The sequence below is a fragment of the Pseudophryne corroboree genome, chromosome 6, assembly GCF_028390025.1.
Source record: "Pseudophryne corroboree isolate aPseCor3 chromosome 6, aPseCor3.hap2, whole genome shotgun sequence".
Lineage (NCBI taxonomy): Eukaryota > Metazoa > Chordata > Amphibia > Anura > Myobatrachidae > Pseudophryne > Pseudophryne corroboree.
In genome coordinates, this window is record NC_086449.1 from 38,354,348 (window position 1) to 38,382,303 (window position 27,956).

The 27,956-nt window shown below is 48.5% G+C and overlaps 1 protein-coding gene and 7 non-coding genes across 14 annotated transcripts in view; 6 read left to right on the forward strand and 2 right to left on the reverse strand.

Annotated features, from left to right (window-relative positions):
• Positions 1–10,271, forward strand: part of TMEM107 (transmembrane protein 107) — a 34,011-nt gene extending 23,740 nt beyond the window's left edge. For 2 of the 7 annotated variants that reach the window (XM_063930873.1, XM_063930875.1), the window contains exons 2-6: positions 3,775–3,869; positions 4,111–4,178; positions 4,895–4,995; positions 7,495–7,591; positions 8,051–10,271. In XM_063930873.1, the coding sequence (XP_063786943.1) occupies positions 3,783–3,869; positions 4,111–4,178; positions 4,895–4,995; positions 7,495–7,591; positions 8,051–8,120 (423 nt within the window). In that variant the 5' untranslated portion in view covers positions 3,775–3,782 and the 3' untranslated portion in view covers positions 8,121–10,271. The other 5 variants (XM_063930874.1, XM_063930872.1, XM_063930870.1 and 2 more) reach the window with 5 other exon arrangements.
• Positions 2,707–2,788, forward strand: TRNAL-UAG (transfer RNA leucine (anticodon UAG)). Its single transcript has one exon. It is a non-coding gene; the product is annotated as a tRNA-Leu (tRNA).
• Positions 10,272–12,107: 1,836 nt separating the features above from the next.
• On the forward strand, positions 12,108–12,241 carry LOC134938838 (U8 small nucleolar RNA). The gene has a single exon (XR_010181290.1). It is a non-coding gene; the product is annotated as a U8 small nucleolar RNA (small nucleolar RNA).
• A 3,480-nt stretch (positions 12,242–15,721) lies between these two features.
• TRNAI-AAU (transfer RNA isoleucine (anticodon AAU)) lies at positions 15,722–15,795 on the reverse strand. The gene has a single exon. It is a non-coding gene; the product is annotated as a tRNA-Ile (tRNA).
• Positions 15,796–20,048: 4,253 nt separating this feature from the next.
• LOC134938840 (U8 small nucleolar RNA) lies at positions 20,049–20,182 on the forward strand. Its single transcript, XR_010181292.1, has one exon. It is a non-coding gene; the product is annotated as a U8 small nucleolar RNA (small nucleolar RNA).
• Positions 20,183–23,311: 3,129 nt separating this feature from the next.
• On the reverse strand, positions 23,312–23,385 carry TRNAI-AAU (transfer RNA isoleucine (anticodon AAU)). The gene has a single exon. It is a non-coding gene; the product is annotated as a tRNA-Ile (tRNA).
• Positions 23,386–24,113: 728 nt separating this feature from the next.
• LOC134938850 (U8 small nucleolar RNA) lies at positions 24,114–24,247 on the forward strand. The gene has a single exon (XR_010181301.1). It is a non-coding gene; the product is annotated as a U8 small nucleolar RNA (small nucleolar RNA).
• Positions 24,248–26,922: 2,675 nt separating this feature from the next.
• TRNAW-CCA (transfer RNA tryptophan (anticodon CCA)) lies at positions 26,923–26,994 on the forward strand. Its single transcript has one exon. It is a non-coding gene; the product is annotated as a tRNA-Trp (tRNA).
• The last annotated feature ends 962 nt before the right edge of the window (positions 26,995–27,956 follow it).

Consider the following 27,956-nt stretch of genomic DNA (forward strand, 5'->3'; position numbering starts at 1 on the left):
ACGGTCCAATGGGCCCCCTGCCAAGGTAGGCCCGGTAAATGTGCCTCCTGTGCCTCCCTTTAGTATGACTTCTCTAGCACCTGTTATCCCAGCCAAAGACTGCTTCTCATCCACAGTACTGTCTGTGAAGGAGAAGCATTTTGCAACCTCAGTCATCAGCATCGGTGGCTCCCTCACATCATTCTGGGCCACTTACAGCTGCCTCCCCTGTACAACCCTGATGGTGGCCCTACCCCATGACAGATACAATCCCCTGCACCACAAAACAGAATATCACTCCCTGCCAGGGCCGCCACCAGGGGGGGACTGCGGGGACTGGAGTCCCGAGCCCTTACAGAGAGGGGGGCCCATTCCTTTCTCTTACAGCCGATATCTGAAGAGCTGCACCGGGCTGCGCAACAACAGTGGGTTGAGCGCAAGGAGGACTTCTTAAAACGGGTTCACTACGGCTGGCCGGCGGTCAGGCTCCCGGCGACCAGCATCCCGGCGCCGGGAGCCCGACCGCCGGCTTACCGACAGCGTGGCGAGCGCAAATGAGCCCAATCCTTCCCTGTGCATCAGCACTCTGTGAATCATTCCTGCAGGTCCGCAACGATCCATCTATATGTAACGTTATGGTATGTGACATCACATAGGGGCGGAGCAGTGTTGCAGGATATTTTTCTTTCTTTGGGGGGGGCAGGGGTCTCTGTCTATTTTGTCAGTTCCGGGCCCCGCAATTTGTGATGGCAGCCCTGCTCCCTGCAACTCACATCATCGTATTACTCCCCACCACCCCTAACTGAATATAGCCCCCCGGCACCCCCGATCAGTACTTCCAACATTATTATTAAATGTATAACCATAAAAGCAGCAGTGAGTCATCAGTTTAAAAAAAAAAAAAAGGATGCTCACGTGTCCTGGATTATGCTGTGGGCCCCCTACACTATCCGGGCCCCTTACATGTGTACTGGCTTTACACTGATGGCGGCCCTGACTGAAAATGGAAAATTTGAAACTCCACGTGGCGCTACTTATATAAGGATGTAAATTAAATCGCATGTAGATAATCATAGAAGGATGGCATTCATTTTGGAACGGGATCTTCCTCCTCAATACTTTGAATAAAAAATGATAATAATGATAGTGCAACACCGTCTTTTTATAAAGACAAGTATTTAATAAAAGAATGCACTCACAAAACATCTAATTTAAAACAGCATAGAATATTTGAAGACATCCATATGGTTAAAGACTGCTAGCCCTTGGCATAGTCACCGCAAAGTCTCAGTGTTCGTTAAATCTCCACCGGCTATTATTCAAAGTATTGAGGAGGAAGATCCCGTTCCAAAATGAATGCCATCCTTCTATGATTATCTACATGCGATTTAATTTACATCCTTATGTGAGTGGGACTGAGATAACTTTAAATACCCACATATAATTTTAAAACAGTTTTGCACTATGTTCTGCACATTCTATGTTTTGTAGCTTTACATCAAGCCAGCTGCAACTTTCATGTGAAAATATTGGTTATGTTCTCAAACTGAGATAGTTGTGAAGAACCGGAATTTCCTGTGATCACACTGTGTGAGTTACTCTGATAGTATATAAGTAGCGCCACGTGGAGTTTCAAATTTTCCATTTTCTGTACTATTTTAGAATCACGGTGAAAGGTTCTCTTCTGGGCTCCAAGGCTGCTACTAGTATTTTAGCGCACTAGGGGGTCGCTCTTTCTTGTGTCTACATTGGCCCTGACTGACCCATGAGCTGCCACGTTTCTCCTCTTTTTTCCCAAACAGTCCTGAATAGCCTCAGAAAAAGGCAAAAAACATTCCTTTGCCTCATCTCCTTGACACTCCCGAATAGGGATGACTATCGATAGCTAGCAATCATCCGATTGTCCTCCGCTATCTATGGCAGACAAGCAGCCATGTTTTTTAATTCTTAGCCCTGCCTACAGTGTGTCGTTCAGTCTGTTCCTCCTTTCCCTGATTGCCTGGCTGTGTCACACAGCAGAGATGCCCATCGAAAGGTTTCCACATCGATGTTAAGCACCATCGATGGCTACCCCTTTAATGGCCATTCCTACTCCCGAATTAAGGGGGAAGGGGGGGGAATGTACCAGTGTCCTAGAAGAGCTGGCAGTTCTCCTGTGGGAGGGGAGAACTTGTGGCGCAATTTGTGGTATCGGGCCGAACTCTAATATAGGGATGGACTTCGAAAACCCAACAACAAATGATGACTGGGCTTCCACCATCGAATCCTTCGATGCGATGGTAAGTCAAATCATATGAAAAAATTTTGTATGATTTGCGCATGCCCCAAAAAACTAATTTGCGCATGCACAAACCTCTGCAGCAAGGCCGCGCATGTGTAAAACCTCTGCAACGTGGACAGGCCGAGTATGGGACTGGGGGCGGAACCATCGGAACACCATAAAATGTTTACCATTCGATGGCAGCAAACATCGGAATGCTGCCATCTTATGATAAAACACTGCCATTGGAACGAAACCATCGATGGTTGCGAACCATCATAATGCGATGCCCATCCCTACGATAACACACAGTACTCAGCAGAGGGGAAACGGTTCAAGGCGGTGTCCCACTCCTTCCCTTGGAAGCCCTCCTCCCCTCTGCCAGGCTGCTCACCCCCCTTCTCCTACAGAGTGACGTCATGGGGAGCCAGTGATGATCCCACAGAGTCACACTACACTGCAAGCAAGGTAGCGTGGCCGAGCGGTCTAAGGCGCTGGATTTAGGCTCCAGTCTCTCTGGAGGCGTGGGTTCGAATCCCACCGCTGCCAAGTTGTGTTTTATTTTTTTATTTTGTAATTTCAATATTTTAGTTTTTGTTACCCCTGGGGAAGGGTTAATGTTGCTGCAGCAGCATTGCACATAATACTTCGTCACAGCCTATGATACTGGCATCACTGCTGCAATGCAGCTATGGCAGTGCTTTCCATCCGTGCAATATGGCCATGCCTGCACGCACAGCCCTGATCCTCGGCGCACATCGCTTTGCCGGCGGACATTTTACTGCAGACCGCCATTTGACGTGGCTTTTCCAGCTGGTTGGGCGCCAACAAAATGGCGCCTGCAGCGAGGACAGAATATTGAAGAACGTGCTTAACTCTAGCGTCGGTTACTGCTCTCTCGCCCCTCAGCGGCGGCGGCGGCGGCGGTTGCCGGGCAACGCAGTAGCAGCAGGCCTCAGATCAGGTAAGAAGAGGGTCCCCGTGGTCCCTATAACGTGCATATAGCGGATATAGGAGGGCTATGGAGGATATAAGCACCCAGATGCTGTTTGCATGGGCTGCACGTGGTGTCTGGGCTGATAGTATATAATAATGGGCTATATATACATTGCTATGCGGGACTGTGTATGTCATTAGCCACCTCATCTCCTGGATAATGATGACATAGCTGCCACATGCACAGAAACAGCAGACGTACTGGTGTATAGATGCTAATATCATCACAGTCTCTCCCAATAGCAAATATTGTTGCAGTAACATCCGCTCACACAGGACGTCATACTCAGATGGAGGCACCTGCCATAGGGCTGTTGGAAGTTTTGCAGTTGGGACCGATGGTGGTGTCTAAAGACTCACCGAGACGGATTAGCGCCGCAGGCTGCGAGCGTCTCCGTAGGAAGATCATTGGTTGCGGCATTAGCATTGGTCAGCCCCAGAGTGTCATCTCCTGGTTATTACATTTGCAGCCACCATCCAGTCCTATGAATGGAAGACTAACCCCATTGTTTTCCTTCTCTTCCTCTTGGCGGTGACAGATAGGATAATGGCTGTAATCAGCAGCCTGGTCCCAGCCCGGTTCCTGACGCTGACGGCTCACCTCGTCATCGTCATCACAATATTCTGGTCACGGGTAACAGTCTCCCCTCTGTATCCTTCTCCGCTGACATTATGCTGTCGCCCTCGATCCTTGAACTTCCTCCCATTCACAATCCAACGTCTCCTTAATTCCTCTCGTTTATCTCACTCCCTCGCTTTTCCTTTTTTTCATCTTTGAAATTCCTCTCCTCCATCTCCAGCATTATTCCCCTCCCTCCCATCCGCTCCCTGCTATATGTGACTTACATGTAACCTCTGCCTGTTATCTCTCCTAGGGGAATAACGTGCTCGCTTGTCTGCCGGTAGATTACACACAAGAGCAATACAGTGCGGCTGATACACAGTAAGAACTGCCTACCCCAATGCAGAAGGGGTCTGTGTGTTGTGTTTGTCCCTCCTCCTGCAGGGTGACACAGACAGAAGGGAGCTATGAGCCTGTCCCTCCCCCTGCAGGGTGACACAGTAACACAGATATAAGGGAGCTGTGAGCCTGTCCCTCCCCCTGCAGGGTGATACATACAGAAGGGAGCTGTGAGCCTGTCCCTCCCCCTGCAGGGTGACATAGTGACACAGACAGAAGGGAGCTATGAGCCTGTCCCTCCCCCTGCAGGGTGACACAGTGACATAGACAGAAGGGAGCTATGAGCCGTCCCTCCCCCTGCAGGGTGACACAGACAGAAGGGAGCTATGAGCCTGCCCCTCCCCCTGCAGGGTGACACAGTGACATAGACAGAAGGGAGCTATGAGCCGTCCCTCCCCCTGCAGGGTGACACAGTGACACAGACAGAAGGGAGCTGTGAGCCTGTCCCTCCCCCCGCAGGGTGACACAGTGATACAGACAGAAGGGAGCTATGAGCCTGTCCCTCCCCCTGCAGGGTGACACAGACAGAAGGGAACTATGAGCCTGTCCCTCCCCCTGCAGGGCAACACAGTGACACAGACAGAAAGGAGCTATGAGCCTGTCCCTCCCCCTGCAGGGTGACACAGTGACACAGACAGAAGGGAGCTATGAGCCTGCCCCTCCCCCTGCAGGGTGACACATTTCTCCTCTCCTTGCAGGTTGATCGTCGCCCTCTCGGTCACCCTGGGGATGTTTGCTATAGAGCTGGCTGGTTTCATGTCCGGACTGTCGATGTTCAACAGCACTCAGAGCGTCCTGTGTATCCTTCCCGTGTATTTATTTATTTATTTATTATTTATTTATTAGCAGTTTCTTATATAGCGCAGCATATTCCGTTGCGCTTTACAATTAGAACAACAGTTATAGAACAAAACTGGGCAAAGACAGACAGACATAGAGGTAGGAAGGCCCTGCTCGCAAGCTTACAATCTATAGGGAAAAAGGCATAGATACACAAGGATAGATGCAACCTGTTACATAATGTTTCCCCAGATTGCTAGCTTCTTAGTGGGTTGAATGATATGATCACCCAGCAATGTTGGAAGACAAAATGTGAGGTTATGTGGACTGTACAGAGAGGATGTAATTAGATAAGGAAGCATTGAAGGTTATGTGGGTGGTCAGGAATTTGGTAGGCTTGTCTGAAGAGATGAGTTTTCAGGGAACGTTTAAAGGTTTGGAGACTAGTGGAGAGTCTTATTGTGCGTGGGAGGGCATACCACAGAGTGGGTGAAGCCCGGGTAAAGTCCTGTAATTTTGAGTGGGAACAGGTAATGCGTGTGGATGAGAGACGCAGATCTTGTGCAGAGCGGAGAGGTCTGGTAGGGAGATATTTTGAGATGAGTGAGGAGATGTATGATGGTGCAGTTTGGTTAATAGCCTTGTATGTCAGTAAAAGTATTTTATATTTAATACGGTAGAATACCGGTAACCAATGGAGGGACTGACAGAGCGGATCTGCAGACGATGAACGTCTAGCGAGGAAGATTAGCCTCGCAGCTGCATTTAAAATGGATTGAAGTGGTGAGAGCCTATGTTTGGGAAGACCAGTAAGAAGACTATTACAATAATCAATGCGGGAGAGGATGAGAGCATGGATCAGAGTTTTAGCAGTGTCTTGTGTAAGATAAGGGCGTTTTTTGGATATGTTTTTTAGGTGCATGTAACATGATCTTGATACAGATTGAATGTGTGGAACAAAGGACAGTTCAGAGTCAAGGATGACACCTAGGCAACGAGCTTGTGGGGTAGGGTGGATAGTCGCATTGTCAACAGTTATGGAGATATCAGGTTGGTACCTACTATTGGCCGGTGGGAAAATAATTCTGTTTTGGAAATGTTGAGTTTGAGGCGGCGAGATGACATCCAAGATGAAATGGCAGACAGGCATTCAGTGACACGAGCCAATACAGATGGTGACAAATCTGGGGAGGATAGGTAGATTTGAGTATCATCAGCATACCAATGATACTGAAATCCGAAGGAGCTGATTAGTTTACCAAGAGAGGAGGTATAGATAGAGAACAGCAGAGGACCCAAGACTGAGCCTCGCGGTACTCCAACTGATAGAGGTAGCGAAGAGGAGGTGGAATCAGAGAAGAGAACACTGAAGGAGTGATTAGATAGGTAGGATGAGAACCAAGTAAGGGCTGTGTCCTGAAGACCTAGGGATTGCAGTGTTTGTATGACGAGAGTGGTCAACAGTGTCAAAGGCAGCAGAGAGATCTAGAAGAATGAGTAGTGAGTAATGGCCTTTAGATCTAGCAGTGACCAAATCATTCACTACTTTGGTCAGTGCCGTCTCTGTGGAGTGTTGGGCACGAAATCCTGACTGAAGTGGGTCCAATAAGTGGTGGGAGTTAAGAAAGTGTGTAAGGCGAATGTAGGCAAGTCTCTCAGGGACGTGGTATGGGACATGTGTCCTTGTAGAGTACATGTGACATATTAGTATGTGGGGTAGTATGGTGTACGCTCTGCACTGCATATCGGCCATTCCTGATATAGGGACAATGGTTGATATTCTACAGTACTTGAATAAAATAAGCTGTAATAACAAGGTGTATAATTACCATTATACTTTGTGTTACACAGCGGCTAATACTGAAAATACAGCATACCTCCCAGCTATCCTGATTCTCACATGATACCCCGGAGCCGCGCAATGGGAGGAGTTCTGACCAAAGTGGGCGTTCCTTGTTGGATTTGGAAGATGATTGGCCCGGGAGTTTAGAGCAGATCATGGCGGAGACTGTCCTGGTTTTCTTATGTCAAAGGGGGTCGTTGTCACCTGGGGCTGTTTTGTGGCCTTGTGCAAATGTACAGGCCTTGGGTGTATTGGGGAGGGCCTAATTTTTCGACATTCATTTTGACGTCACCAAAGTACTTCAGCCATGTTGTGCAGTGATGTCACTGTTTCCTAGAAAGCTGATAGTCTGAGTCCTTACGATGTGCCACCTCTGCCATAGGCTGCAGCCACTGTGTTCAGGCAATAGTGCACTTTAGATTACACACTGCCACCTACAGTTTCTTCTAAGGTATTGTAGCCTCATGAAACTACTGTGCGGCTAAAAGTATTTGTATTTCTTCAATAACTTTGGAAAGGTGCGTCTTCTAGCAACAGGGAACCCCTGCTTTTAATCGTTAGGGAATTCCCTACAGCAGAGGCATATTTCTGGTAAGTGGGTCGGCGGGAGAGAGGTAGAAACACTAGGGACTGGTGTTCCATTGTTTATCCCTAACCTCTTCCTGTGTGCCTCAGCCGTGGGTGCCCATGCCAGCGGTAGCGTTGCCCTTCTATTCTACCTGTTTGAAGGCTGGCAGTGCCCTGTGTACTGGTGGATATTCGCATTTTGCAGGTAAGCAATGGATAGACACCTTTTAATCTTATCACCCCCCCATCAGCCTCCTCTGTGTGTGATTACTGCAGCGGCCATTTTCCTTGACTGCCTTGTCCCAGCCCTGACCGCTCACTGCTCCGCCTCGGTCAGCCTCTCCCTGTTTGTAACCCAGGCATGGGAGTGCACCTCCTACTGGTATATCTTTGGCTTCTGCAGGTACAGTTGGGCGAGAGCAAAGGGTTGGGAGGTAGGGAGACAAGATGGCCGACAGTTGCATTAGGACGTCAGGACTGCACAAGGGGCATGAGCCAGAGGGAAAGAGATAAGGGGATAATGGGCAGAAGATAATCTGGAATTCCTTTGTCCCGATTATGCATTTATAAATGTTATGAGGTATGGGATAATAAATGATGTTTTATATCTAGTTTGAGCCTGACTAACCAGAGTTTCCATCTTTGTTCCCTCGGCTTTTCACAGCGCCCTCCCGGCCATCACGGAGATAGTCATAATGATTGCCGTGCTCGGCCTTAAGCGGAAACCGCTCTGATTTCTCAACCACGCTCATATACAAGACAGAGACACTCTCCGCATCACGTCTGACCAATGGACGCAGAGGAGTCGCCCAATTTCCTTCATCTGATGCCGACCAGCATTTGTGGAAGCCGAACAGCTTAAACCCTCTCAGTGTTTCTGTCAAGAAGAGACGTCTATGGAATCTTATCAGTAACAGTGACACCTAGTGGAATATGAGGAAATTTCACCTTACCAGTTTTTTTACCCTACATCAATGGTTCCCAAACTCAAAATTTCCCCTTACCAGTCTTATATCCTACACCAGTGGTTCCCAAACGTGGTCCTCAAGGCACCCCAACAGTCCAGGTTTTAAGGATATCCTTGGATGAGCACAGATGGTTAAATCAAATTGACTGATGTGCTAAGTTAGTCAGCTGTGTCCAAGCATGGTTATCCTTAAAACCTGGATTGCAGGGTGCCTTGAGGAACCTCTGTCCTACACCATGATGTCTTCCAGTTCTTTAAAGCACTAATACCTTTAAAAAATGTTTATCTATGAGTAATTTTTTATTTTTTGGTATTTTTTGTAATGTTAATCACTGTGGAACGTTATAATAAGGAGATTAGTGATTACCCTTTTCCCTTGGTTTGTTTCTTCAGGCTGCTATTAATGATAGGTAATTATGCAGATTTTTCACAGCGTCATGTGACCACCATGTTAAATCGCAGTCACTTGGCACATGATGTAGTGAACAGAGAGGCTTTGGAATTTCCCCAGGGAGCTCAATGACATCCTCCCCCCTCCTTTCCCCCCCCTCTGCCATCACATGACATGCCAAGAGCTGGCAGTCTCTGTATTTGTGTCTGACATCCAGACTTGTTTTGACTACAGAGAGATTTTGAAAAGGAGACAATGATTTGCAGGAGTGCAGCTAAGAAAGAATCACAGCATGGGCAGAAGGATCTTAATTTGCCGGTTAAAGAAAAAACTATGCAGAATTGCTGCTTTAATGCGGACTTTTTGCTCACACGCAGTGGAGTGAGTTATTTTGTTGGGTAAAGCCAATATTTGGGTTATCAATTCACTGCAAACGTATGACATCGCAAAGGCATGTCCCAGGAACTATAATTATGCATTGTTGTACCCCCTCCAGTATGGCTGCCCCCACGGTGCGCAAGTAAAGGATCCATTTTTTTTAAAAAAATACTTGAAGCCCGACGTGCGTGGCTTCATCACCCAGTGTCTGTGAGCAAACGTGCTGGGGGCGTAGGTTCTTGGACCCTCTCCAAAAGGAGAAGAGCCCCGTTACTCCCCTACCCCTCAGAGCCAAAAGGCCTACTGAGGGGAAAAAGGGACTGTGAGTCCCCCCTTGCCGAAGCGCAGAGGGACCCTCGTGTATCCCCAAGGTTGGCCGAAGCTTCCCCCAGGGGATCGAAAACAGCCTCTGGCCCTCCCCAAAAGGAGAGGGTCTCGGCAACTAGGGGAGAGGGTGGCCCATAGGGGTCTCACCTAAACCCCAAACAAAAAACCGTGACGTGACAAAGTAACATAAATAAGTGCAAAAGTGCAAAACACGTGCGTGAATAAATAAATATCCAGTTGCGATGCTGCAACTGGATATTTATTTATTCACGCGCGTGTTTTGCACTTTTGCACTACACAAGCACTTATTTATGTTTTAGTTTGTACTAAAATACTCAGGCTTTCCTATGACTTCTGCCTGACTCCTGTGCTCCTCAGCAATGCACTTCTATCATCAGGGAGAGACAATTATTTCCGTTACTCCGGGATATGACCGAACTCTACAGCTGTAGCACAGATAGACAATAGAATAGCCCAGAAGATAATGCGGATCATTTGGTAAAACTTGCAGGAAATCTACGCACCGATCGTTACCTGAAGGTGGAAAACCCTGTAATGTACCAGCTGACACATTAGTAGAAGTGTATTTGATATATTTACAGATGATTGATCCTTTCACTCCCAGGACACGTCCTGCTGATACGGCTCCTACAGAGAAGGAGATTGGCGGGGGATTAATATGTTTTCCGGAGACATTCCCGTTTGCGGTTTATGTTTTTTCTAAGAGTATTTTTGCAACCAGCAACTTTTTGGATTGACTTTTGTATGACTTTTTATATGATAATGTGTGTGTTATATAAATATATTTATTACAAGTACAAATGTTTTACGTCATTTGTCCATTCTAACGCAGGTGTGTTAGCTATTGCGCCCTCTAGTGTTCATTGTAGGGATCATAAGAGCCTCTGTAGGGATCTTGCGAACTGACGAAGGCCGATTATGATTCGCACGCAGCTGCGCCTGTCGGCGCCCTGGGAATAGTTAGACATTTTTGCGCACGCGTAGTTGCAAAAAACTCATCTGGGTGATCGTCTGCGTTTGGCGCGGCTCAGAAGCTGTCCCAATAAGATGTGAGGGAGAAACAGGTATATTTAGGATGTTAGGGCATTCTGGGACTCATAGTTCCTCTACTACCAGAACGACGCAAAGCAAGTCTTGCGAAGCAGAGAATCGCCCCAACAGTGGGGATCACCCACTCTGTTCTTCTGTCGCTGATAGATATACCCTGACCCCGGACGGGAATTCAGGCACGTCTGCGGGTGACAGCACCAAGGACCATTCGGATTATCCTATATAATAAAAGGCTTATGCTGCTCCTCACATCTATGGGGGGAATTCAAGTATTGTGTGCGCCAACGGCCACTAGAAGGCGCCCGATGTTCTGTTGTTCCGTCACTTTGGTAACTAGTATGGATATAATGCACAGGTATTGCAAATGGGCGCATAAACCTGCGTGCAAAATGTCTGTATGAGCGGTGACCATCGCAGCGGGTGCTGGGACGTCTCCGACACCGTTACAGTTGTCCGAATGTCTGTATAAACGTGACCTAAACGTGGCCCGGTCTTCCCATCAGTCATCAATAGATCAAGAGAAGCCAATAAATACGTCACACAAAGTGATCTACTTCATTTCACCCCCTGGCGGTGGCGGCGCTAGGGATGGACATCGGCCATCGATGATTTGCCAACGTCCCTAGTTTTATACCGATGGTCAATGGGTTTTTGTTTTCTTCCATCGATGGGAGATGACTAATGTGGATCTGCAATCGATGGCTGGAGATCCACTGGTGACACGGCAATGGTTTTACCCATGCCGTCGCAAGTCGCCAATCCCTGACCTCCGTCCCTAAGCCCCGTGCTCCTCTGACAGTGGCGCCCACCGATTGACCAGACCATTGACGCCTGTCATTTGATGGAGAGCACCAGTGGTATCATTGCAGGTGATGGCACCAGACGTTGACCCCCTCCTCCCCCTTGCGACCAGCTGCACAGGCCTTAGGGGCTCACCGGCTGTGGTAAACCCCGTTCCCCGGGTAAGTAGCTCTGTATTTCCTCTTATTTTTTGCGAAACCAAAATTATGTGTTTATTTCCTTTTATTTTTATTTATTCAGCCAGACAAGAAGATGACTACAAATCAAAAGTAGGAGAAGGGCTTTACACTTCTGAAACCTGGCGCCACCTAGCGGGAGCACTGTGGCTATTGCAGCGCACTGTGAGGGAATGTTATTACATCAGGCACCACGTGGCCGGCGTCTTATTTAGGGAACGAAGCCCCGGGACTAAACGCCGCCGACCAATGCGGATGCAGCGTGCACTTTTCCCTTTACTAAAATGGAAGCTAAGGCATCGACCGAGCAGTATCGAGGACGAGCGCCCTTGCTTAAGATGGCCGCGTATTTAGTTATCGAAGCAGCCGCCAGAAGGTTGGCATATTCAAATAAGGATGAGCGGTGCTTGATGGGAAAATTAACATTTATCGTAAAAATTACCATTTTTATGACGTAAATGCAGAGATAGTGAGCAAATCTAATAAATCGGATGGAGGAGGCTGGCTAAGAGTGTGATTACAGTTGCAAAGTAACAGGTCACTTGTAGTCTCCCTTATGTTACCAGATATGTCTGAATGTCTGGCCCCAGCGTGACGCCATCTATCGGTATCATCAGTGAGGTTGATCCTTACCTGTTCCTCCTTATGGAGAAACAGACATGATGAATGGGGGAGGCTGAGTATGTGATTATACAGTTCCCCTGCACCACCCTGACCGACAACCGGGGTGTGTGTCATTCTGATGCTATCGCACACTGATGATCACTTATCATGGTTCAAAAGCAGAGAAACATAACAAGGTTGCTGTAAGTGCTCTTTGTATGTTTGGGTTAACCTCGATGGTGGGAAACCATCGATGGTCAGCCCTACTTTAGAATTGAGCACGTCTCGGGTCAATCAGGGCCGCGGGTGTGGCTCGATGGCAGGAAACCATCTGTAAGGCAGCCATCGATGGTTAGCCCTACTTTAGAACTGAGCACGTCTCGGACCAATCAGGGCCTGCTGGTGTGGCTTCACAGGTGCTATGCTATGCTCCATGTCCCCAACATCCTGAAGAGAAAAAATAAAAATATTAGGTTACTTCTTACCATCGATGGCGGGAAACCATCTGGTTCTCCCCCATCGATGGTAAAAGTAGTTAACATTGGTCATAGACCATCAATGATTTTGAATCATCGATGGCCAGCCCTAGATTTACCTAGGGATGACCATCGGTGGGTTATCCATTGATGGATAACCTCGATGGTGGTAAAGCATCTGTAAGGGATCGATTGATGGTTATGCCCATCGATGGTCACTCTTATTTTCATGTTGAGGCGCGGGCGTGGCTTCGCGGGTGTCAGGGGACAGAGCTATGCTCTGTGTCCCTTGACACTCTGGAGGAAAAATAAATTATTTGATAGTTCTTTATCATCGATGGCAGGAAACCAGTTGGTTATCCCCCATCGATGGCAAAACTATTCAACATTGACCATAAATCATCAAAGATTTTGAATAATCGATGGTCGATGGCCATCCCTACTTGTCCCATTATCTCGTAAAAAAAAAAAAGTAAACCTTGCTATCGATAGAAAGAAACCATCTGGGTCTCCCCCATCAATGGCAAAATTACTCTTTATCAGCCATAAATCATCAATACATTTAAATCATTGATGGTCGATTGCCATCCCTACAGGAGCGGGGAGGCGGGCCTGGCCATCAGTGCAGACTCACTCTGCTCCTGTACGTGAGGGAGCCAGGGGCGGGGCTGCACTGCTGACTGACAGCTGATCTCAGCCAGTGCCCAGCATCAAGTTCAGCAAGGCGTGCCAGCACTAGCCCCGCCCCCATGCTGGAACATGTCGTATATTTGAAGCTGCTGGACTCAGAGCTGCAGTGCAAGCCTGAGGGGAACAAAAATATATGGTCCAGGGCTACCATCGATGTCAGTAAACTATGGCCATCCCTAGTTCAGGGTAAGGGTGGCCATTGGTGTTGCCTCCTAGATATTTGAGGATAAGTGTGGACTGTACAGTGGGGATGTAATTGGACAGTGTAAGCGCAGTGGTGGTGACTGTAGCAGTCAGATGAGCACACAGCCTTCTTCCTGTTTTCTTTATGCGTCGGTTTTGGGTGGCCAATGACATGATTTGCGCTGAATTACATCATCATAGCCCCGCCCTCCTACAATCCTGGCAATCTCTGCATTGTCTAGCCAGGGTCAAGGCCGCAGTGACACAACCATGACATCACGTGGCAGCCAGAAGTCAGCATGTAGTGTTTGGTGTAGTGCTATGTTTACTAATATACTGTAGGTATCCGGACTCCAAGTCAACAACAAAAAGGTCGACACACCTTAGGTCGCCGCCAATTGGTCAACACACCTTAGGTCGACATGGACAAAAGGTCGACATGGACAAAAGGTCGACAGGAACAAGGTCGACATGAGTTTTTCACAATTTTTTTCTTTTTTGGAACTTTTTCATACTTAACGATCCACGTGGACTACGATTGGAACGGTAATCTGTGCCGAATGAAGCGGAGCAAAGGCACCATGCCCGAAGCATGGCGAGCGGACGCGGTGCACTAATTGGGGTTCCCGGTCACTCTACGAAGAAAACGACACAAAAAAACATAAAAAACTCATGTCGACCTTTTTCCATGTCGACTTTGTTCCTGTCGACCTTTTGTCCATGTTGACCTAAGGTGTGTCGACCAATTGGCGTCGACCTTTTTGTTGTCGACCTGGAGTACCAGACCCATACTGTATATATTAAATGCTGTTGATAACATTTTAACCATTTCAGTATCCTGGCGCCGGCTCTCTGGTGTCTGCAGAGTCACAGTGGCTGTGGACATCCGGCTGCTTCCCACCCAAATGCTCAGGCAAAGTGGAAAAGGTTTCTTAGAAGCAATTTACTATAGACCAGACTAAGAATGGGCTGGACTTTACAGCTGTAGTATCTGTCACCAGTGGCGCAGAGAGGTGGGGTGGGGTTACTAATTACCCAGGCCCAGGATTGCTGGAGGGGCCCGGCGGGGACCCAGGTCCACATGCCCCTCCTCCAGTGTATACTTACCTTCATCCAGGAAGCGGGTTCCTCCACCGTGGCTGTCGTCATCTTCCTAGTGACATTTTCAGGAAGGTGGCGCCGCACATTCAGAGCAAAGACTTTGTTTTCTAGCACACATGCGGCATCTTCCATATTGTCTCTGGGAAGATGGCTCCGGCTGAGAAGCGGGGCCTGCTTCCTGGAGCAAGCAACAGAGGAAGCAGTTGCCTTCCCTGTTGCAGCCCTCCCCTGGATTTGATTGGCGCACCCTGTGGAGCGTGTGGGGCCCCGCTATTAATATTTTTTTATTTTTAGGGGGCCCTGCTAGGCCACGCCACCATGGCAGTACCGGGGCCCGGCGTGGGTCTCTACTGCCCTGTCTGTTACGCCAAATTGAAATAAAAGGGAAAGAGGTGGCCAAAGATACTCCTGTAATAACTGGAAGAACTGTATCAGTGCAGCTCTACTCCAAGGAATTTCAGAAGGGAAAACATACAAAACAAATGGAAAGAGCGCAATAATACCAGGTATAAATTTTATGTATTTCAATTACACATACACTATAAACATCACAATTGTTCAATATTTAAGCACAGACCTCTATGAGAACTGACAATCAGTCACGGATGGTTTGATAATATAACTTTTCTAAGACACAATTTAGCCCCAGGTGAGAAAGTGAAAAGTTATTTTGTTGCAAATATGATTCAGTCGCCGGATGAACTATGAATTATTCTAGAATGCAGAAATGCAAATGTCATCCAGGTTCATAAATAAAACAACCTTATTATTCCTTTGTGTCACTGTTCCGAGCATTTCCACAGAATAAACCAGGAATCTGCAACTAAAACCGGGAACATTATAGTAAAGTAGGTCCATTTATGACCGTCTGCAGTGCCGATTGATTTGGACTTTCAAAATGTAATCAGGATATTACGTTGTTACTAGGTGAATACTTGAGATGTTTATATTCCATGTGTTATTTAAATATATTAAATGTTATACCTGGTATTATTGCGCTCTTTAAATTTGTTTCATGTCTGTTGCACCACCTGGGTTATCCTGGCTTGTCATTCCAAAATAATGGGAGGTTCCGATGAGAATTTTTATGCATGAAGAAAAGGACATAGTGAAAACGATAAAGAAAAACGAGTTATCAATTATTTGCAGAGCAGGGAAAAAAAAACTTTGCTGGCCCGTACGGGGATCGAACCCGCGACCTTGGCGTTATTAGCACCACGCTCTAACCAACTGAGCTAACCGGCCGCTGTAGGTGCCCTCTCCCGAATATATAGCTCTCACCAATGCTACGCCTACATACGTACCCTGCTTGACCATTCTGCTGTCCTTATGACCTTTGCCTCCTCTCTCTACCACACAGCCCATATGTCATAGGTTGTGATTTGCGGGTCCTTTTGAGATTTTGGCGATACAGCCCCTAAATTTAAAAAGGCAATTAGATTCAAGGCAAAAACAAGCTAATTGCTGCTTTAAATCTAGCTGCTATCTCACAGAGAACACGCCGGGAACAGCCAGTCACAGCCTATCACATCCGGGCCTATAGGGGCCATATAATAAGCCTTGGAAAGTGATAAAGTGGAGAGAGATAAAGTACCAGCCAATCAGCTCCTAACTGTCATGTTACAAGCTGTGTTTGAATAAATGACAGTTAGGAGCTGATTGGCTGGTAGTTTATCTTTCTCCTTGTCTCATGTCGCTCTGTCTATCTCGTTAGTCCCTGTTACACCGAGTGCTGAGCGTTAGGTGTGAGCGCTGTGCTGATTGTTACGCAATGAAGTGTCCCCGTCTGGTTTATATTTCTGATTATGCTTAATCGTGTGCTATTATAATTATTTGTACTCACGTATTTGTTATATGCTCAATTGTAATCTCCTATATATTAGCCCAGATCTGTGACTTTGTGCCTCATTTGCTAACGCTGGGCGGAGTCACAACACTGGGCGGAGTTAGTCAAATGAGTCACAGATCTGGGCAAATCTATAGGAGACTAGGAGCAGAAGCAGATGGTATGGGCATGGCACAGGCAGGGGCGCATACCTCCCAGCTTTCTTCAGGCAGACAGGGGTGCATACCTCCCAGCTTTCTTCAGGCAGAAGGAGGGACACGCATGTTGTGAAAAGGGGGTGTGGCCACCAAAAGGGGCATGGCTTCGTGGAGGACCCATGATCGCAAGCCCCATTTTCGTCAGTGAGGGGCATGCCCAGCACTCTGTGAGCTGCTGGCATGCCCCCAGGGGCAGATTATGAGTCCAGGGGGCCCAGGGCACTTGAGACAGGGGGGCCCTATCTCATTGCTGTGCCTGCTGTGGGTTTGGGGGCGTGGCCTAATCGTGGGATGCGTGGCCACGCCCCTTATGCAAATTGTTTTTTTTTTTTTTATTGTATTTTGGCCCCTCAGCTAGGGGTAAATCCAGAGGAGGTGGTCGCTCCCCCCTACACACCCGCACAGGCAGAAGAAAGCAGGGAGGCTGCTGCCTCCCTGCAACACCACAGACCTGCCAACACGCAGCAGCGTGTGCTGACTGTAGCACAATGCTGCTGCTGCTGCTGGCAGGACGGGGGAGCTTCAGAGCTGGGACAGAGCTACTCCAGCCAGGTGGCCCCCTAAAACTGTGGGGCCCATGGTAAGTACCCCCTGGGCCCCCCCTTAATCCAGCTCTGCTGACGGACCCCCCCTTAATCCGTACCCCTGATGCCCCATCTCCCTCTGTCTCCCCTAAATAGATGCTGTGCGCATGCGCACAGCATCTATTCACCGCTGCTCTGCTAAGCAGAATGGCGAGTACAGGAGCTTCCCAACTGCCCCCCCCCCCAAGGGACACTGCGGACCGTGGGTGGGACAGTGAGACAGAACCAAAAAAATGGGACTGTCTCGCAAAAATCTGAAAAGTTGGGAGGTATGGGGGTGTGTGAGGGGGTAAGCCGTACAGACAAACGGGCACCGGCTCACTGTGTGCTTGACCTCCACATCAGCATACTCAGCAGGGTCTCTCTGGCGCGGATGAGCGTTACTTTCTGGCACACTCCACGCTTCTTAGCTGCAGTTTTGTGGGGCACCTGCCGCTGTGCAGGTTCCGTACTGCCTCTATTATCTCCAGCCCCGGCAACCCCACCGCTAGCTGCAGCGCTGCCGCCCGCAGTGAGGTGCACCCAGCTCCTTCTCACACTTTAGCCAGCGGGCAGCGCTGCAGAAGTCCGCGCTGCTTGCAGGCTCCGACCCCCTCCAGCCGCAGCGTCTCCTGGGGGCTAACCAATCACTCCCAGTCTCCCCTTACCACAGTGCCCGGCAGCCGCACGGTCCACGCCGCGTGCATGCTATGACCCCCTCCTCCCTCCAGCCGCAGCGTCTCTTGGGGGCTAACCAGTCACTCACAGTCTCCTCTTACCACAGTACCCAGCAGCCGCGCGAGGTCCACGCTGTGTGACTGAGGAGTGGGGGTAGGGATACGGGCAGAGGAAGCAGGACTCCAGCCTGAGTCAGCCATGGTAAGTCTCCACCAGCAGCAGATCCCAACAGGTTGGAGTGGAACAGCAGCAGCCAGCAGCAGTGACTCCGGTAAGACACATCTGTCTGTCACCACTGTTTTGCCCCTAATACCAATCTCTCCCGTGCCCTGTGTTCTGTCATGTCCCTGTCACCCCTGGCCTTGCCCTGTCACCCTTATCCTGGCCCTTTCACCCTTATCCTGGCCCTGTCGCCCCTGTCCTGGTCCTGCCGCCCCTACCCTGGCCCTGTCACCCCTATCCTGTCCCTGTCATTTCTGTCCTGGCCCCGTCGCCCCTGCCCTGGCCCCGTCGCCCCTGTCCTGGCCCCGTCACCCCTGTTCTGACCCTGACACCCCTGTCCTGGCCCTGTTACTGAATACCCTCCAACTACCTTTTTGGCAGGTACAGTACCCACAGCGCCTCCAGACCCCTCCCCAATGCACCACACCTCCGCACCTTCCCCTCCACCACATGCGGCACCCCACCCCTCCCCCACGCTGTGCCTCCAGACCCCCTACACCACCCGCGGCTCCCATTCCCCTGCCCCTTCACCACCCACAGCACCTCCAAACCCCTCCACCCCCCATATATGTCTCCCCCCACACCTTCCCCCCCTCCACCCGCAGCATCTACAGACACCCTTCTCCATCTGCGGTCCCCCCCTCACCCACCCCCCGCACCTCCACCACCTGCAGCGCCTCCGGACTCCTTCCCCATCCGCCGCACCACCCGCACCTGCCCCTCCCTCACCCGCAGCGCCTCCGGACCCCCTACCCCACTCCCGGGCACCCCCTCCCCTTCCCATCCCACAGCACCTCCGGAACCTTTCACCCATCTTCAACATCCCCGCACCTGCCCCTCCCCCACCCATGGCACCCCTGCCCCTCCCCCAACTGCAGTGCCTCTGGACCCCTCCCCCATCTGCAGCCCCCACTCCTCTGCCCCTCCCCCACCCGCAGCACCTCCCGACCATTCCCCATCCAGGCCCTCCCCTTGCATCCGCCCCCTCCACCCGCAGCATCTACAGACACCCTCCCCCATCCGCAGTCCCCCCCGCACCCGCTACATTCTGTACATCATGCCCTGCAGGTGCTGTTCATGCCGTCACAAGGGGCTGCGCCTCCTTCACCATCGCATGCCCTTTCATTGTGCAATATTTAACCACTAACAAAGGAATGCAGGTAATACTCCATATAATACAAATATTGAACCCCAGAAAGGCATGCAAGGGTTAAGGGGGCGTATCCCCTTGCGACGGTGTGAAGAGCGTCCATAGGACACGATGAAGCACCTAGTTGTAATGCAATTGTACATATCCTGTATAGGCCCCCACACATGGTACGATGTGATGCAATGCGACCGATGATCCGAGGGCAAAGATACCAGGTTGTCCCCACACACGGGGCAATCTGGTGTCTGCCCGCCCGCTATGCTGCCCCTCCCCCTCCGCATAGCGCTGCATTGGAGCGCCAGCCACATTGCCTGATCTTTTAATCAAGCAGAAAGATCTGGTGGAGCGACGGATGACCTGAGCGTGCAATGAATGATATCATGTATACATACAGAATGATATACACTCCAAAGAGTCGGATCGTCAGCTATATCTTTTCGTGGAGGGGGGGGGGGGGGGGGGGGGAGAAGCTTTTGTGGACTGCTTTGCACTGTTGAATTTGTAGACTTACTATACTATCCCTTTAAACCAGGACACACATGAATTACACAGACTTGAAGTCAGCCAGCCACAGAACTTGTGTAATTCATGTGTGTCCCAGTTTACAGGGATAGTACGGTAAGCCCAGCCATAAATATATAGAGATGATGATGATGATGATATGTCCTGCTATCTGCCATGGGCTAAATATAACAGGCTCACCAGCCCATGGGTGTAAGCAGATACTAAGTTTTTCATTTTATGATAAATGAAAAACTTTATGTAACAGCTGATGTGGAGTCTCCTTAATGTTAATGAACATTTCCAAACATGTGGTCCCATAGTGGCGCCATCTGCTGGTATCATCAGTGAGGTTGATCCTTACCTGTTCCTCCTTATGGAGAAACAGACATGATGAATGGGGGAGGCTGAGTATGTGATTATACAGAGCTCCTGCACCACCCTGACTGACAACCGGGGTGTGTGTTATTCTGATACCATCGCTCACTGATGGTCTTTATTATAATTTTAATTCTAGATGTTTTTGCTAGGATTGGTTAGTTCTTAATGGTGCTATTACTCCTTAACATTTGTAATGTGAATTTATTGATGTAGAGCCATTGATCCTCAATCTTCAAAAAATTATTATTTTTTTTTTATATAACCGATGCATCATGATATTCAGATTGATTCTGGATATTTGACATATGTATCGAATCTATTTGAGAAACACGATGTTGTAGCACCCATGCTCCTACCTGGTCCTAGATGCATGCTCTATTTTTAACTGATTACCTAGAGATGATCAATATCTTATGTTGCCACTGATTTTCTGCATTAACTGCAGACATAGCGATCCTGTATCCATATGAAAGATAGATAAATGACCGCCAATTGGCCATCCCTTTGCATCATAGATGTCCTTCTCTGCTGTGGGTCTATTGGCCAATCAGGAACAGGGGTGGGGCCAAGCGCCGTGACTCTGGTGTTGGAAAAAAAAATATCAATGAGTGGCTTACATGGATGGCGAGGAACCCTGGATCTCTAAGGTCTGATCTTTGTCCACCATAGATTGTTGATGGTGTTGTCATTGATGACTAAGGTCTGATCTTTCTTCACCATAGATTGTTGATGGTGTTGTCATTGATGACTAAGGTCTGAACTTTCTCCACTATAGATGGTTGATGGCCATCCCTAATTTATATTGATTCAATGCACTGCACGGATCGATAACTGAGATGTATATTATCCTTAAAACCAGGACTGTGATTGAGAAGCTCTGTTGTAGCCTCTGTGCGAGAAGATAATCCTCCCATAATAATATCTTTGCTGTATGGTTGTTGCTATAGTTCAAATAATAGATGTTTTGTGTGTCTAACATAGGTTAGTTCTGGAGTAATAGGGATTTGTATGGACCTCTGGCAAGCAACATTTTATAGTAAAAAGTCCCATCAGGAGATTGCAGATAATATGGTTATCCTTGTCAGTGTTCTATCACAGGTTATTTCCCATCTCCATGCTGTCCTCACTCATATCTCCAACTGTCTCTCTGCTATCTCTGTTTGGATGTCCCAGCGCTTTCTCAAACTTAACATGTCATGATCATCTTCCCTCCCTCCGCATAACCTCACCTCCTACAATCTCATTATCTATTGATGGCACTACTATCTCCTTTAGCCCCCAAGTGCGCTGTCTTGGAGTAATCCTTGACTCCTCCCTCTCCTTCAAACCACACATTCAGCACCTCTCACAGACCTGCCGTTTTCATCTAAAAAATATTTCCAGGATTAGACCCTTTCTGACCCAGGACGCTACTAAGACCCTTATCCACTCACTGGTCGGCTCCAGACTGGACTACTGTAATCTCCTTCTGACTGGCATCCTGACAAATACCTCTCTCCACTCCAGTCTATCCTCAATGCTGCTGCCCGGCTCATTTTCCTCACCAAACACACTACATCAAACACACTACATCCACCTCTCCTCTCCTACACTACACTTCCCTTTCATAATCAATTTCAAGCTTCTCACACTCACTTACAAAGCCCTCACCCACTCCTCTCCCATCTACATCTCTGACCTTATCTCCCTTTACATTCCCACCCGTCCTCTTCGCTCGGCTAATGCACGCCGACTCTCCTGCCTACGGATTACTTCCTTCCACTCCTACCTCCAAGATTTTTCACGTGCTGCACCACTTCTCTGGAATTCCCTACCTCTCCCCCTCAGACTTCCCACCTCTCTACAAAAACTTCAAACGGGCTCTCAAAACCCACTTCTTCACCAAACCCAGCCAAATCTCATCCTAACCCTCTGTTCCACGCTCTCTATGTACCCCATCTGTGTCACCACTGTCTGTCTACCCCTCCCCTTTAGAATGTAAGCTCTCATGAGCAGGGCCCTCTTCCCTCATGTGCTTATCCTTTTTCTTACTTTAATAATCTTCAACTGCACCAAATCCAGCAGTCTTCTGCCACCTGATACTTATTTCAGGGTCATCTGCTGATGTAGCTATATTTATTTACCCTGTACTTGTCCTATATTGTCGTCAATATATATTGACTAGTGATCTTCCTCAATGGTTTTAATCCATCATCAAAACCCCATAGATCAGTATTTTCCAAACTCCTCCATTACAGTCTAGGATTTAAAGATATCCATGGTTGAGTCCAGATGATTACATTAAATTGGGTTACTATTTATGTCATCTGAGTTCAAGCATGGATATCCTTAAAACCTGGACTGTAATTGCGGAAAGTCTGAAACTCTGCCATAGATAGTTGAGCCATCATCAATGGTTGACCTGCACCATCGAGCTACCACAACAACAAAAATGTTGTCATCGGTCAAAGACTATCAATTGTGGCAAAGCTATTGATGGTTGATGGCCATCCCTAGATGCACCGAAGCCGCACTACTGGCCGCCAGGTGCCATTCCAAGCACATTGATTGCCAGATGCAGAGGATGTGGGATAGCGTTCATACATCACCCCCTCCAGCCCGGAACTGAAATCCCAGGTGGCACTCTACTGCATAGGCATTACCCAAATTGCTTGAGTACAGATTTGTCTAAACCCATGAGATGCAAGGCTCCCTAATCTTAGTTGCTGGTCCAAGCTACCTGGAAGAGTATTCATGTATCCTGGAGCTGCTCACAGCTGCCCAGTGCCGCCCACTTCTCAAGTGAAGTGCGCAGTCCTGGGCAGACGATGATGCGATTCTCGTTGAATAGTGCCATCATTGCCAATCTCCCACATTACAATAACAGCAATCTTGGCATTTTATAGCAGAGGACAGGGCCACTATGACACAATCATGCCACCATGCCTCCTCACCGCCCACCTATGCTATGCTACATCCCACACTGTGCCAACTTGGATATCCACTTCAGGAGTGGGCAGCCAGAAAGTAGACAAGCATGGTTTGGTATAGCTCCAAAAGTGGTGTCTTTACAATTATAATGCTCGTATGGTTACAGTGCTGTAAGTAACATATTGGTTTGTCATTCCAAAATAATGGGACGATACAATGAGAATCTTTATGAATGAAGAAAAGGACATACTGAAAATTATACAGAAAAAATAGTTATATGTCACTTGCTGAGGAAGAGAAAAAATTTCAATGCTGGCCCGTACGGGGATCAAACCCGCGACCTTGGCGTTATTAGCACCACGCTCTAAACGACTGAGATAACCAGCCAATCTGCCTATATCACCTGTAATACAAAGCTACACTCCAACTTTTCCACTCTGCTCTGCTTATAATCTCTGTCTCCCCTTTCTATCTTATAGTCCATATGTAATAGGCTGCTATTTGCTGGTCCTGATATGATTTTGGCGATAAAGAAAATATATCCTGGTTTTGCTATAAAGCGAAATTCCTCTTTAAATCTAGCAGCTATCTCGCTGAGAACACGCCGGGACCAGCCAGTCCCAGCCTATCACATATGGGCTTATGACCCATGTCAGTCTGTCTATATCAATAGTCCCTGTTATGCCGTATGCTTAGTGTTAGGTGTGAGCGCTTGATGGTTACATAATATACACTGAAGTGTCCCAGCCTGGTTTATATTCCTGATTATTGCACCGAGTCTCTGATTGTGCTTACTTGTGTGCTATTATAATTATTTGTACTTGTTACTATGCTCAGTTGTATTAATATACTTCTATGTATACTGATTGCTGATTGGCTAACGCTGTGGAATTTGTGGTGCCCTATAAATAAATGGAGGTGATGATGATATGTCCTGCTATCTGCCATGTGCTGGACTACATGTAACAGGCTCACCAGCCCATGGGTGTAAGCAGATCCAAAGCTTCTCATTTTGTGATAAAAGATAATCATTGTGTAACAGCTGATGTGGAGTCTCCCTGATGTTACTAAACATTTCCAATCATGTGGCCCCAGCGTGACGCTATTAGCTGGTATTGTCAGTGAGGTTGATCCTTATCTGTTCCTCCTTATGGAGAAACAGACATGATGAATGGGGGAGGCTGAGTATGTGATTATACAGATCCCCTGCACCACCCTGACCAACCTCTAGGGTGTGTGTTATTCTGATACCATCGCTCACTGGTGATCATTTGTTATGGTTAAAAACAGAGGAATTGTTGAAGCAAACAAGGGTCAGCTGCTGACCATGTATTTTTATTGAAGCATACAGGGCCATCTTAACAGCAGTGTAGGTTCCTGGGCAAAGCAATGCACTGGGGCCCCTACCCATCCTGCAGCAGTAGGGGTGGGGTGCTATCAGCGGCAGCTTTGATGTCTCGTGGACGGTAGGGGGTGTTCTGCTCATCATGTAGGACCTGGAGCAGTAATTCCTGCTAATTACTCCTTTACTACACAGATGGTGGGAGACGGGGCAGGAGGGAGAACATTAAACTGTAGAAGGAGGCATTGGGCTGAAGAAGGGCCCCGGTACATGACTTACAGGGTGGTAGGGCAAGATTTAATACACAGGGGAGGGGTGGAAAGTGGAGTGGACTTAATATTCATCATTTTCCAGTGGGAGGGCAGCTTGCTTGACTGCAGATATCTCCAGTTCCTTGAAATAGATGTCTTAGCGGTGGGAACTTTGCGGTCAGCGGTGAGGTTACTTTAGGTCAACCGCTGACCGCAAAGTTCCCACCATTGGCTACAATGGAGCGCATAGGCGCTACATTGTATCTCTGCCGTGTGCTGCCTCACAGACACTACAGGAGCACACAGCCAATCAGGAGAGTGCCACGACGTGACGCTCCCTGATTGGCTGAAGGGACCCTCTTTGACAGGAGTCAGGGGGGATCCTGGCAGTCGGGGAAAGGGGTCCCATGTGTAAACATAGGACCCCTTTCAGTGCGTGGTCGGGTTTCGTTTTTTTTGTTTTGCCAAGTACGTGGATTATTACAAAAGGACACGACACACAGGATTTAGGTGAGTATAATTTTATTTTCAGGTACCCTGGAATCGCCGTCGAGACGTGGGCCGAGTTGGCATGTGAACATAGGTAAGTATGTGTGTGTCGGAATGTATGTAATAAAGTTGTACTTTCAAGGTGTGTGTGTCCTGTTTTTATTTGGGTATTTTTTTTGCAGAAGAACTATAGGTACCAGCGGGCCCGTTTAACCCCCGCATGCTGGTACTTGTGGTTCTCCAAGTACCAGCTTGCGGGGGAGGCTTGCAGGGACTTGTAGTTCTTGTGCAAAAAACAATTTTCTTTTATTTTACACTTGGCTATCAACCCCCCATCCGCAGCCCATGGATGGGGGGGACAGCCTCGGGCTTCACCCCTGGCCCTTGGGTGGCTGGAGGGGGGGACCCCTTGATTTAAGGGGTCCCCACTCCTCCAGGGTACCCCAGCCAGGGGTGACTAGTTAGTGATTTAATGCCAGGGCCGCAGGGACCTATATAAAAGTGTCCCCCGGCTGTGGCATTATCTCTCTGACTAGTGGAGCCCAATGCTGGTTCAAAAAATGCGGGGGACCCCTACGCTTTTTGTCCCCGATATTTTTTGCACCAGGACCAGGCGTAGAGACCGGTGCTGGTTGATCAAATATGGGGGAACCCATGTCAATTCCCCCCCCATATTTTTTCAACCAGGACCGGCTCAAAGAGCCCGAGGCAGGTTGTGCTTAGGAGGGGGGACCCCACGCAATTTTTTTCCCTGTTTTTACACTAAACAGACCCTTTCCCATAGATAACCATGCACAGATCTCACTGATCCGTGCATGGTTATCCAAACTCGACTGGAAAAAGCAGGTCTATTTTTTTGGTGCTTTTTTTAACGAATCGAAAAAAAATAGACCCGCACTTGAGCACTCAGAGACTAACACCCAAATACGAATGAATAGTGAATGCCCGTATTGTATGAAATAACAGCCGCGTTTGACCGATGGTCTATTAATTCGTATTTCTGTACTTTGCCGGTAAAATCATTACGAATAGCCCCAACTCTGCCGAGATTTGTGCTTAGTGAATTCCCGATTTGGGACTTAGAAAAAAAAAACACAAATCGGCCAAACTCGGATTTTTAGTAAATACTGGCCGAGGTGTGTGGAGCTGGAGCAGGGACCAGGTGCTGGAAGGCTGATATCTCTGGTTCTGGGCATAGTAGAGACAAGCTGCCAGTGTCCACTGAAAGGGGAGAGTCCAACCTTTTGGATTATATCCTCAGAAATGCTCCAAGTTAGACAGAACCCGAGATATCTGACTGGGAAGAGCAATTAACAGGCTCGGATGGGCACCACTGCTTTGAAGTCGAATATCTCAGGTTCCCTAGGGACGATTTTCAAAAATTTGGTACCCATGGAAAGAGGATACCCTCAGCTATCAGCGTAGGGCCCTTAGACTCCTGGGGCCCTTGGGCAAGAGCCCATTGAGCCTATATGAAAAGATGGCCCTGGAAGCATACTCTGTACTCTTGGTTTCTTTATGAGTAAGTTTTGTTTCATATTGCATCGTTTCAATTCTAGTCACAGACAACTTCAAAAATTGACATAAGCGCTACCACCACCATTTCTCTTATTTAATAATACATTTAGAAGCAAGATTATTTTTTGTATTAATTTTTCCTTTGATCCTACTTATTTTGTTGTTAATAATAATGACTTTGCACTTAAGGGAAGTCAACCAGTCATATTCTTTATTTATTTTGTATTTTTGCTTTTGCAGTTATCTAATTCACAATTTAGTCTGTGCAGGTGGTCTATTAGTAATATAAAGCACCTGCAGCACATAACAGCTGATTTTACATGGGACCTCGTGGCGCAATGGTAACGCTTCTGACTCCAGATCAGAAGTTTGCGTGTTCAAATCACGTTGGGGTCAATTAACATTTTATTTTTATGCTACATTAATGCAGCTGGAGGGAGGAGGGGGGTCATAGCATGCACGCGGCGTGGAGCTGGGTGCACCTCACTGCGGGCGGCAGCGCTGCAGCTTGCGGTGGGGTTGCCGGGGCTGGAGATAACAGAGGCAGAATGGAACCTGCACAGCGGCAGGTGCCCCACAAAACTGCAGCTAAGAAGCATGGAGTGTGCCAGAAAGTGACGCTCCTCCGTGCCAGTAGCCCCTGCTGAGTATGCTGATGTGGGGGGTCAAGCACACAGTAAGCCGGTGCCCGTCTGTCTATACGGCATACCCCGTCACCCTTCCCCCATACCTCCCAACTTTCCCGATTTTTGCGGGACAGTCCCATTTTTTTGGGTCTGTCCCACTCACGGTCCGCAGTGTCCCGTGGGTGGTGGTGGGGGCAGTTGGGAAGCTCCTGTACTCGCCGTTCTGCTTAGCAGAGCAGCGGTGAATAGATGCTGTGCATCTATTTAGGGGAGGGAGAGGGGGCATCAGGGGGTACGGATTAAGGGGGGGGGGATCCGGCAGCATAGCTGGATTAAGGGGGGGCCCAGGGGGTACGTACCGCGGGCCCCACAGTTTTAGGGAGCCCCCCAGCTGGAGTAGTCCTGTCCCAGCTCTGAAGCTCCCCCGTCCTGCCAGCAACAGCATTGTGTTACAGTCACCACACGCTGCTGTGTGTTGGCAGGTCTGTGGTGTTGCAGGGAGGCAGCAGCCTCCCTGCTTTCTTCTGCCTGTACGGGTGTGTAGGGGGGAGCGACCACCCCCTCTGGATTTACCCCTAGCTAAGGGGCCAAAATCCCATAAAAGAAAAAAACCTGGAATTTGCATAAGGGGGCGTGGCCACGCGGCACATGATTAGGCCACGCCCCCAAACCCACAGCAGGCACAGCAATGAGATAGGGCCCCCCTGTCTCAAGTGCCCTGGCCCTCCCGGA